The sequence below is a fragment of the Elephantulus edwardii genome, unplaced genomic scaffold, assembly GCF_000299155.1.
Source record: "Elephantulus edwardii isolate Elephantulus edwardi_28Jun2011 unplaced genomic scaffold, EleEdw1.0 scaffold00268, whole genome shotgun sequence".
Taxonomy (NCBI): Eukaryota; Metazoa; Chordata; class Mammalia; order Macroscelidea; family Macroscelididae; genus Elephantulus; species Elephantulus edwardii.
The window spans coordinates 2,147,628-2,157,655 of record NW_006400018.1 but is presented as its reverse complement, the minus strand read 5'-3'; the positions used below and the strand labels follow the sequence as shown (position 1 = coordinate 2,157,655).

At 51.1% G+C, this 10,028-nt stretch overlaps 1 protein-coding gene across 1 annotated transcript in view; it reads left to right on the top strand.

Annotated features, from left to right (window-relative positions):
* The window catches only part of CD5 (CD5 molecule), a 27,763-nt gene that overhangs the window by 13,446 nt on the left and 4,289 nt on the right, over positions 1–10,028 (top strand). The window contains exons 2-5 of the mRNA XM_006899892.1: positions 3,031–3,324; positions 3,740–3,802; positions 4,338–4,661; positions 8,839–9,129. Coding sequence (XP_006899954.1) covers positions 3,031–3,324; positions 3,740–3,802; positions 4,338–4,661; positions 8,839–9,129 — 972 coding nt within the window. The remainder of the gene's footprint in view (positions 1–3,030; positions 3,325–3,739; positions 3,803–4,337; positions 4,662–8,838; positions 9,130–10,028) is intronic.

Here is a 10,028-nt window from a genome sequence, read left to right as displayed (position 1 = left end):
ATGGATGGATGATGGATGGATGGAGGATGGATGGATGGATGGAGGATGGATGGATGGATGGATGGATGGATGGATGATGGATGGATGGATGGATGGATGATGGATGGATGATGGATGGATGATGGATGATGGATGGATGATGGATGGATGGAGGATGGATGGATTGATGGATGGATGGATGGATGGATGGATGGAAGGAGGTAGGTAGATGATAAAAAGATGCTATCAAGTCACCTCTGCCCTGTGACGACCTTACATACAGCAAAGTGCTCCTGCGCCACCATCACACTCACCAGCACGTTCACGTCCATCGCTCTGGCCATCGTGCCAATCCACCTCACCAAGACTCTGCCTCGTCCTCACAGACCCTCCCCTTCACCACGCGTGAGTCCTCTAGTGCCTGACTCCTCTGCTGACACTTCCAAAGCCAGTGAGCTGGGCTGTGCTCTACTGTGATCTACAGGTTTTCACTGGTCGACTTGGGGAAGGTGATCACCAGCCCTTTCTTCCTAGTCTGTCTTAGTCTGGAAGCTCCATTGAAACCTGGCCCTATGAGTGACTCTGCTGGTGTTTGAAATACGTGTGTCAGAGCATTCACATGGCATCAGCACCCACGCCACCCAAGGACTACAGCCTGGCAGACCGGTGGGAGCTACAGATGTGAGGTGTTTTAATGAGTCCAGGGACCTTGGCGAGGGCCAGCTGCATGCTCCGGGCTTGAAGTGTCCTCATCTGAGGCAGAAAGCAGTGACATGACCCATGGTTCCTGACAGGGACTTCCACAGAATCAATCTTAAGGCCTTTTCACCTTAAAAAAAGCACCACAACCTCTATTTAATTTCTTGACTAGGTGAGACACTCGCCTAGCTTAAATATTTTAAAATATCTACTTTAAACACTGTTCCCATTTCCATCCCTTTTCTGTCTATTCCTCTCCTCAGTAATAACTACTTTAATAGCTTCTTGGATATTTTTGCAAAGTTCCTTTATGAAAAGGCAAACCAATATATGTCTTCATATTTTCCTTCAAGAAACTTCTAAGATTATTTTCAGTATCTACTTCATGACCCCCAGTGATTCCAGTCCTACAGTCGCCCGAGAAGGATGCGAATGAGTCCACACCCAGACAAGAGACACATGTCCTCATAATAGCTTTGCTCAGAGTCGCCAAAAAGGAGAAACAGCTCAGTGATTAACAAACTGTGATCTCACCAGGCAGTGGAGGTATTTATTCTTCAGCAATGAAGGCATGCGAGAGCTACTGACACATGCAGAACTAGAAATCTCAAAGAGCATGAAGCAGAAGACAGCGCCCCGCCTAAAACCCACACATATACTGTTTATGTGCTTTTGCATATGAGAACTGGACCATGAAAAAGGAAAACAGAAGGAGAAGTGACATGTTTGAATCGTGGTGCTGACGAAGAAACAGACAAGCCTGTGTTGGAGGAAATGCAGCTGGAATGTTCCTTAGAAGCAGCAGTGGAGACGCTGCCTCCTCATCCTCCAGACACATCCATGGGAAAGACCGATCTCTAGGGAAGGACGTCATATTTGATAAGGTAGAGGAGGGCCAATGAAAATGCGGAAGAGCCACCATGAGATGAGTTCACACGGTGGCTACAGTGTAACTCAGGACGGATGGGCGGTGAGGATGGTGCAGGACGGGACAGCGTTTCACTCTGTTAGCTACGAGCCGGTCCTAACGATTTCATCTTACTTGCACCCACAATCAAGACCCTAGGTACCAGCAGTCAGAGGAGCAGGAGACTGACTGCATTGGGCAAGACTACTGTCAGGGACCTCTCCAAGTTACTGAGGGGCAGTGATGTTGGTTTGAAGACTAAGGTGTGCCTGATTCAGGCGGGGCTCTTTTCCATCACTTTGCTGGGCGTCTGAGAGCTGCACAGTGAATAAGAGTGACAGAAGAAGGAGCCTTGGAGCTGCGATGTTGGAGAAGAGCAGTGAATATGCCAAGGACGGCCAATAGAACAAACAGACATGTCTTGGAGAAAGTGCAGCCGGAGGGCTCCTTGGAGGCAGGGATGGTGAAGCTTCATCTCACGTACCTTGGGCATCTTGCCAGGAGAGGCCACTCATCATTCTTGGCAAGGTGGACGGTCAGTGAAAGGGAAGTCAGTCAACAAGATAGCTTGACGCAGTGACTGCAACGATGGGCTCAAGCATGTCAGAGAGGATGAGGATGGCACAGGATAGGACAGGGGCCACCTACTGGATTCAACGGCACCTAACACCACCACCACATGAACCTGCCCGAGTCGGCACGGACTCGGCACCAAACCACCACCACCAACATGCTGCGTCATCCCAATCACATGACACTCTACAGACCGATGTCCCACAACAGAAAGCAGAACCAGGGCTGCCTGGGAAAGCTGAGTGCCCAGGGCCCAAAGGAGCTTTCTGGGGGGAATGGTCTACAGCTAGGTTTTGGTGGTGACTTGAAGGCGTCCATGTGTCAAAGCCTGTTGAACTGTAGCCTTCAAAAGAATGCACTCCATTGTATGTAAATTATCTTATTGATTTTAAGAATCTAAAAAAAAAAAAAAGATAAAGAAAACTCTGATGACCTAGTAGTAAGAGGCTGCACTGCTATACCAAAGGCACACGGTTCGAATCCACCAGCTGCTCCTCTGGAGAAGGATGGGCAATCTCCTCCCGCGTAATTTACTGCCTCTGAAAACAATGGAGGGTCAGCTATGAGGTGCTTCTGACTCGATGGCACATAGTAACAACAACAACAAAAGATAACTGTTTTTCAAATCAGATATAAGTTTTGTTGTGATGGGGTTTTTTTTCGTTGTATGATAAAAGTCAGACAAAAAGCATCTCTAAAGGGAGCTCTGGTGGCCTAGCGGTAAGAAGTTGTGCCCAGAGGTGACAGATAGATGGATGGTGCAAGGCAGCATGTGGGGCAGGAGGGCACTTGGCTCGGCTGGTAGTGGGGACCTAGTGAAGGGTCCTACCCCGTCTGACCGTCCCCCACCTTGCCAACTCTTCCACCCCCAGAGATCCAGGTGAAGCTGAGCAACTCCAACTCGCGATGCCAGGGCCAGCTGGAGGTCCGGTACCACGGAGCATGGTCTACAGTGTGTAAACATAGCTGGGACCAGCAGGAGCACAGCCAGCAGCCCACGACGTTCTGTCAGCAGCTGGGCTGTGGGGCACTCTTGAGGCTGGATACCTTCTCTCCCTTCAACAAGCCGCATCGCCCTCTCATCTGCCACGGACCACCATGGTCCATCAGCAACTGTAGCATCAGCAGCATCAGCCAGTGCCAGCCTTTAGGTCTGATCTGCTTAGGTGAGTACTGGCCCTGAGCCTGGGCATCTGGGAACCATCAATGTCAGGGGGGGTTCTCAGTTCACAGTATCCCTCCCCCATTACACATATCAGTGTGGAAACAGAAGAGAAAGGCTGAGGGGGTGCTGGCGTAATAGGATGGAAGGGGCAAAGACCTGGCTCCACCAGCTACTATCCTCTGGACCTCCACTTTCCCATCTGTAAAATGGGTAGATACTGCGTACCTCCCAGCACAGGCGTGAGGCATACAGACAATGTTTGGACCAAGTAGATTTAATGGGGGCTCACATTATGAGTTCTGGGCCTCTCCCAACACTACCAGCTGCCCCGTATCCCCGAGTCTCCCCTCCTCCCTCACCTCATTCCTCCCTCTCCTGGCTTCTTACCTCTGCCTCACCTAAGTGTCTGATTTCAGAACCACCTACAACGAGGCCTCCAACAACGAGCCCTCCACCCACCACCACTCCAAAGCCCACTGGTAAGAGGATAAAAAAAAAAAAAGCCCCTCAGCATTAAGGCTGTCAGACTTAGCACATGAAAGCACAAGACATCCGTTAAAATGTAATTTCATTTGGATTTAAATATTTCTTAGTATAAGTATGTCATATGGCCCCTGGGGGCACAAACAGTATGTGCACTCCACTCCACTACTAACCTGAAGGTTGTGGGTTTGAGCCTAGCTGGAGGCACCGCCAAAGAAAGGTCTGGCAATCTTCTGTGAAGATTACCACCGAGGAAACCCTGTTGAATGCAGTTCCATTCTGTAACACACGGGGTCTTCATGAGTTGGAAGAGACTCACCTGCAATGAGCTTGGTTTTTTAATTTCCAGGGTGGTATTTGGGACCTCCCTGGGACGGGAAACTCACTACCCGTCAAGGTTCAGTCGTTCATTTGGGTTTGGGGGCCGCACAGCAATCTGTGTGCAGAGGTGAGGTGAGGGAGGAAGGTCCCTGCTGGCATGCTGTGATAATGCAGGCCACGCTCCTCTCTGTACCCCCCTCTCTCTCCCAGTACCCCCCAGGCTGCAGCTGGTGGCGGGGCCAGCGGGCCTGCGCTGTGCGGGTGTGGTGGAGTTTTACCGGGGCAGCCAGGGTGGCACCATCAGCAGCAACACCCCGGACCTGACCCAGGGCCTGGGGAACCTCATCTGCGGAGCCCTACAGTGTGGCTCCTTCCTGGATCGCCTGCCTGAGCCCAGCGCAGCCGGAGACACCAGCAGAGGGTACCTGCCGCTCCGCTGGACCATCCTGAACACCAACTGCACCTCGCTGGAGCAATGCTTCCAGAGCTTCCAGCCCGAGGACAGTGACCGGCCTCTTGCCGTCCTCTGCTCGGGTGAGTGAGATCTGACCAGCAGAGGGCGCCTTGCCAAGCAGTGACCACTGCTCAGAGCACGGCCTCGAGGGTCAGTCAAGGCACATAGGGTCCAGGCGCCTCCTGAGAACTCAGGGCAGTGGGGGCAAAACCCTGCAAGTGACAGCTTGTCCAATGAACCACCAGCTCAGTGACCTAGGGGGACGGCAGACCACAGGGCCTCCAGGGGGGTCTTAGGAAGAGAGAAGTAAGGGTCCTGTGGAGTAAAGAGGCTGGTAAGGAGGGAATCGCATTTGTCCAGAGTGGGTTGGGATGTGTTCGAGGCAAGCTTCACAGACATTGTAGCTGAATGTCATCAAGATGCTTTCAGCTCATAGAGACCCCACCTGGCAGGGCACAACTGTGACACAGGGTTTCCTAGGCAGTATCGCCATAGTTGGAGAACGGATTGAAACTATCCACTATTTCATTTTACTTGGACCTACAATCAACAACACCCTTGGTCCCAGCTGTCAGGCAATCAGGAGACCTATTGTACTAGGCAAGTTGGCTGTCAGGGACCTCTCCAAAATATTCAAGAGCAACGTTTTCCACTTGAAGACTAAAGTGTGCCTGATTCGAACCATAGTGTTTTTAATGGCTATGCTGCTGAGAACTGGACAACGAGTGAGGATGACAGAAGAATTGATGCCTTTGAGCTGTAGTGTTGGAGAAGAGTACTGAGCATCTCATGGACAGCTAAAAGAACAAACAGACACGTCTTGGAAAAGGTGCAGCCAGAGTGCTCGTTGGAGCCAGGGGTGGTGAAGCTTCATCCCACATATTTTGGGCATGTTGTTAGGAGGGGCTAGTCTTTGGAGAGACATCACGCTTGGAAAGGTGGAGATCAGAGAAAGAGAGGAGGACTTCCAATGAGATGGGTTGACTAAGTGACTATAGCAAAGGGCTCGAGTGTGCCAGAGATTGTGAGGCTAGCCCAGGATAGGACAGGGCTCAGCTCTGTTGTTCGTGGCGTCACTATGAGTCATGCTTGACTTGGCAGTACCTAACAGCAACAGTTTTTGCCGGAGCAGATCTCCAGGTCTATCTTCCGCAGAACCACTGGGTGGGTTTAAACCATCAGCTAACACTGGAGCACTGAACCATGGCAGCACCAAAGCTCTCATCACTGTAGGGCCATGAGTAAGTCTTCAGAGACGAGGAGGGAGAAACGGTGAGAGCCTGGCCTGTCCCCCTGGGGCTCTAGACTGGACACGAGAAAGCCCACTGGGTCCCAGGAAGCTTCCCACTACAGGACAGTTCCTGCTGCAAGCGGATGGGACCGAGGCTGGGCACTGGCATGGATGAGGGAGGCACAGCCGAGACTGAATCAGGGTTGATGGGAAAGTAAGAGAAACTGTATCTTCCAGCGTCAGGAAGGACCGTTCTGGCTCTGGCCAGCTGCCTCAGGAACCAAGTTCAGAGTTCATACTGCTCCAGGGCCCTTTACCATCACTGCAACTCTCTGACTTACAGCCATGCTACACGTGTCACAGTGAGACCCAGGTCCCTCATCCCAACACAGAACCATGGGGTTTCCAATGACTGTCTTTTAAGACTAGATCACTAGGCCTTTCTTCCAAAGTGCCTCTGGGTGGGTTCGAACTGCCAGCCTTTTGTGTGGTAGTCAAGGATTTTAACCCTCTGTGTCACCCAGGGGCTCCAGTCCAGACTATAATAAATATTATCAACTGAGAGCTTACTCTGTGCCAGGGGCCACTCCAGGGCACTATTTAATTGAATGTCCACAGCCTCCTTACAGGGTTGGTACTCTCATGCCCATTTTACAGAGGAGGAAGCTGAGGCTTAGCGAGGCTAAATGGCTTGTGTACGTATCACAGAACACTAGGTAGGATTTCAGCTCAAGCTGTATCTCTGAGGCCTGGCTACTCAAAATGTGGTCCTGGGCCAGCAGAACATCACATGGGAGAAATGCATAGTCTCGGGGTCCACCAGACTCCCTCAGGTCCCCCCATAAGCTGATCCACATTTTAATGAGAACCCATGGTTTGTGGAATCTGGGAGCTCTGGTCCGGACTACTAGGCTGTTCTGTGTGCAGGGTCCAGGTTTTCAGGCTCACTATCTTAGATTTCCTCTAAGTAAGACAACTACCAGAGCTTTGAACACAGACGTTGCTATGGAAACGGGCCAAAGCTGGTGAGGTCACACCTCCTCTCAACTGAGCACGTGATGTTGATGGTCCTGAGAGACGCCAAGCTCCACTCTGACCCAGAAACTGTACCAAGCCCTGGGTCACAGACCTATGCGGCTGAAGGCATGGCCATGGGGTGCGGGGAGCAGGATCTGGGGTTCTGTCCAAGACTCAGAGCAGGGGGTGTTCCTCGTTCCTGTGCTTTCAGTTTTCCTCTTCTGAAACACAAGGTTCCCAAATGGTTGAAAACAACTCAGTAATTCCCATGATAAAGGAGGGCTTCCTGTCCGTTGCATAGCAACCAAACCTGCTGCCTCTGTTCTTTTGCCTCTGAAAACCCGCTGGAGGGTCAGCTGTGGGCCGGTTCCAGCTGGGCAGTACTCAGAGACTCAAGCAAGAAGCAAACTCAGATGGTGGCCAAATGTCCTGCTGTGAATTTGGGTCCTGCCAACAAACCAATCTCCTGCATCAGATCCCCCAAACCCTCAGAAGGAAGCACAAAGGCAGGGTTTCGGGAACCAAGCTTACTGGCAGGACAGGATTGAACAAAACCACTCAAAGAAGCCATTCTATTTTCTTGGGGTGCAGATCTCCTGCCTCTTTAAAGTGCTGAGGACCAAGGATGTCAATGTAAAGACTGAAGTGGCTGGTGTTTTCAATTGTTGTTTATGTGTCTGAAAGCTAGGCAATGAGTAAGAAAAACTGGAGAAAATCAATGCCTTTGAATTGTGGTGTTGGAGAAGCTGGATTGACAAAAGATTAAACAAATCTGTGTTCGAGGAAGTGCAAGCAGGATGCTCCTTGGAGGTGAGGGTGGTGGAACTTCCCAGTTTTGGAAAAAGACATCATGCTGGGAGAGGAATTGTTTTTAGGTGCCATTGACTGTGACTCACAGAGGCCCTGTGAGCGACACATCTGAACCTTGTCTTACCCTGTGCCGCCCTCACGTCTCTGACCTGCTCGAGCCCATTGGTGCAGTTACTGTGTCCATCACTGGGTTGAGAATCTTCCTCTCTCTGACTTTCCACCTTTCCCAAGGTCTTTATCCAAGGACTGACTTAACAACACACCCAAAGTACGTGAGACAGAGTTTCACCCTCCTTGTTTCTAAGGAGCGTCCAGTTTGCTTTTCCTCCAAGACAGACGTGTTTGTTCCTTTGGCAGACCCTGGGATATTCAGTATTCTTGTCTAATACCACAGATCAAGGGTAGAGGGTGCACAAAAGAGAGGAAAGCCCTCACCAGGATGAGCAGTTACAGTGATTCTAACAATGAACTTGAATGAGGCCGAGATCCTAAGGATGGCACAGGACAGGGCAAGGTTTCTGTCTGTTGTTCGCTGTGCGTCACACTATCAAGTCAACAGCATGTCATGGCAACAAACAGCATGTCAAAATGCTACAGGTAGTACTTTTGGTTGGTGGGCAACATCCTGACGGTCCTTGATTAGGACAGTCGTACCATTTTCAACAGGCAGCTCTAGTAGCTTAAGTGGGAAGGGGCTGCGCTGCCAGTCTGAAGGCATGTGGTTCTAATCCACAGGAGAAAGATGGGCAGTCTCCTGCCATGCGATTTACTGCCTCTAAAAACCCACTGGAGGGTCCACTGGGGGCCAGTTCTGACTTGACAGTCCAGCAACAGCAACCATTCTGAACTGGTTTGAAGCCCTGTTGAGAAACTCCCTCTCTTTCCAAGGAGCAGTAAGAGAAGAAGGTTCAATTCTAAGAGGAAGGTGGGCCGGGGGGGGGCCTCTCTCCATTGCTCTACTCTTACCTCCTGCCAGCTTCCTCACCTCAAGGGTTCCTGCTCCAGAATGTCAGCTGGCCAGACCCAGAGAGGCTGGAGACACAGCTTGGTTGGAGGAAGTAGCAGAGGGGCCACCAGGCAGGTGGGAAGAGCAGAAAAAGGCAGCCTTGCTGGTCCCACATAGTGCCTGCCTGTGAAGAGCAGGCCCTGGCCAGGCTCTGGTCAGCTGCCCTGCCTCACGCTCTGCTTCCCTTCTCCAGGCTTCCAGCCCAAGGTGCAGAGCCGCCTGGTGGGAGATGGAGGTGTGTGTGAAGGCATAGTGGAGGTGCGCCAGGGTGGACGGTGGGCAGCCCTGTGTGACAGCCCCCTGTCCAGGAACACAAAGCGATGGGAGGAGGTGTGCCAGGAGCAGCAGTGTGGCAGCTTCAAGACTTACTGGGAGCTGGGTGCCGATGAGAAGACCCCCAAAGGGCTCACCTGTTCCTACCAGAAGCTGTCCCAGTGCCCTACGCTGCAGGAGAAAACCCACTGCAAAAGGGTGTTTGTCACATGTGAGTTGGGTTGGCACGGTGGGGTGAGGGCAGAGCTGGGCTCCTCCTGGCTCTGCAGAGCAGGTCCCAGGAGCTGGACACCGAGTCCTAGAGCCCTGGGGAAGGATGGGGAGAGAGCCAGTGTGGGGAAGGGGTGCAGGATGGCTGGACAGCAGAGAGAATAAACAGTAAGCAGAGCCCAGATAGGCAATAAGCAGTGAATAATGACAGAATGCTCACTGGCAGACGGAAGACAGAAACTCAAGAGATAAATGATTGATAGTCATGAACTACACTAATGGATAGATAAACAGTAATTGAATAATGAATAAAAGAGGGAAGGATGGGTAATAGGTGAATGGTTAGAAGAATGGATAGATGGAAGAACAGATGGGTAAGATGGAGGATGGATGGAAGGAAGGAAAGAAGGATGGATGGATGGATGGATGGATGGAAAGATGGTTGGATGGATGGATGGATGGATGGATGGATGGATGGATGGAAAGAAGATGGATGGATGGATGGAAAGAAAATGGATGGATGGATGGATGATGGATGATGGATGATGGATGGATGGAAGGATGGATGATGGATGATGGGTGGATAAATGATGGATGAATGATGATGGATGGAAGATGGATGGATGGAAGGATGGATGGCTGAATGGAAGATGGATGGATGGATAGATGGATGGAAGATGGATGGATGGATGGATGGATGGATGGATGGATGGATGGAAGATGGATGGATGGCTGAATGGAAGATGGATGGATGGATGAAAGGATGGATGGATGGATGGGTGGATGGATGGCTGAATGGAAGATGGATGGATGGAAGGATGGATGGATGGGTAGATGGATGGATGGATGGATGGAAGACAGAATGGAAGATGGATAAATGGATGGAAGGATGGATGGATG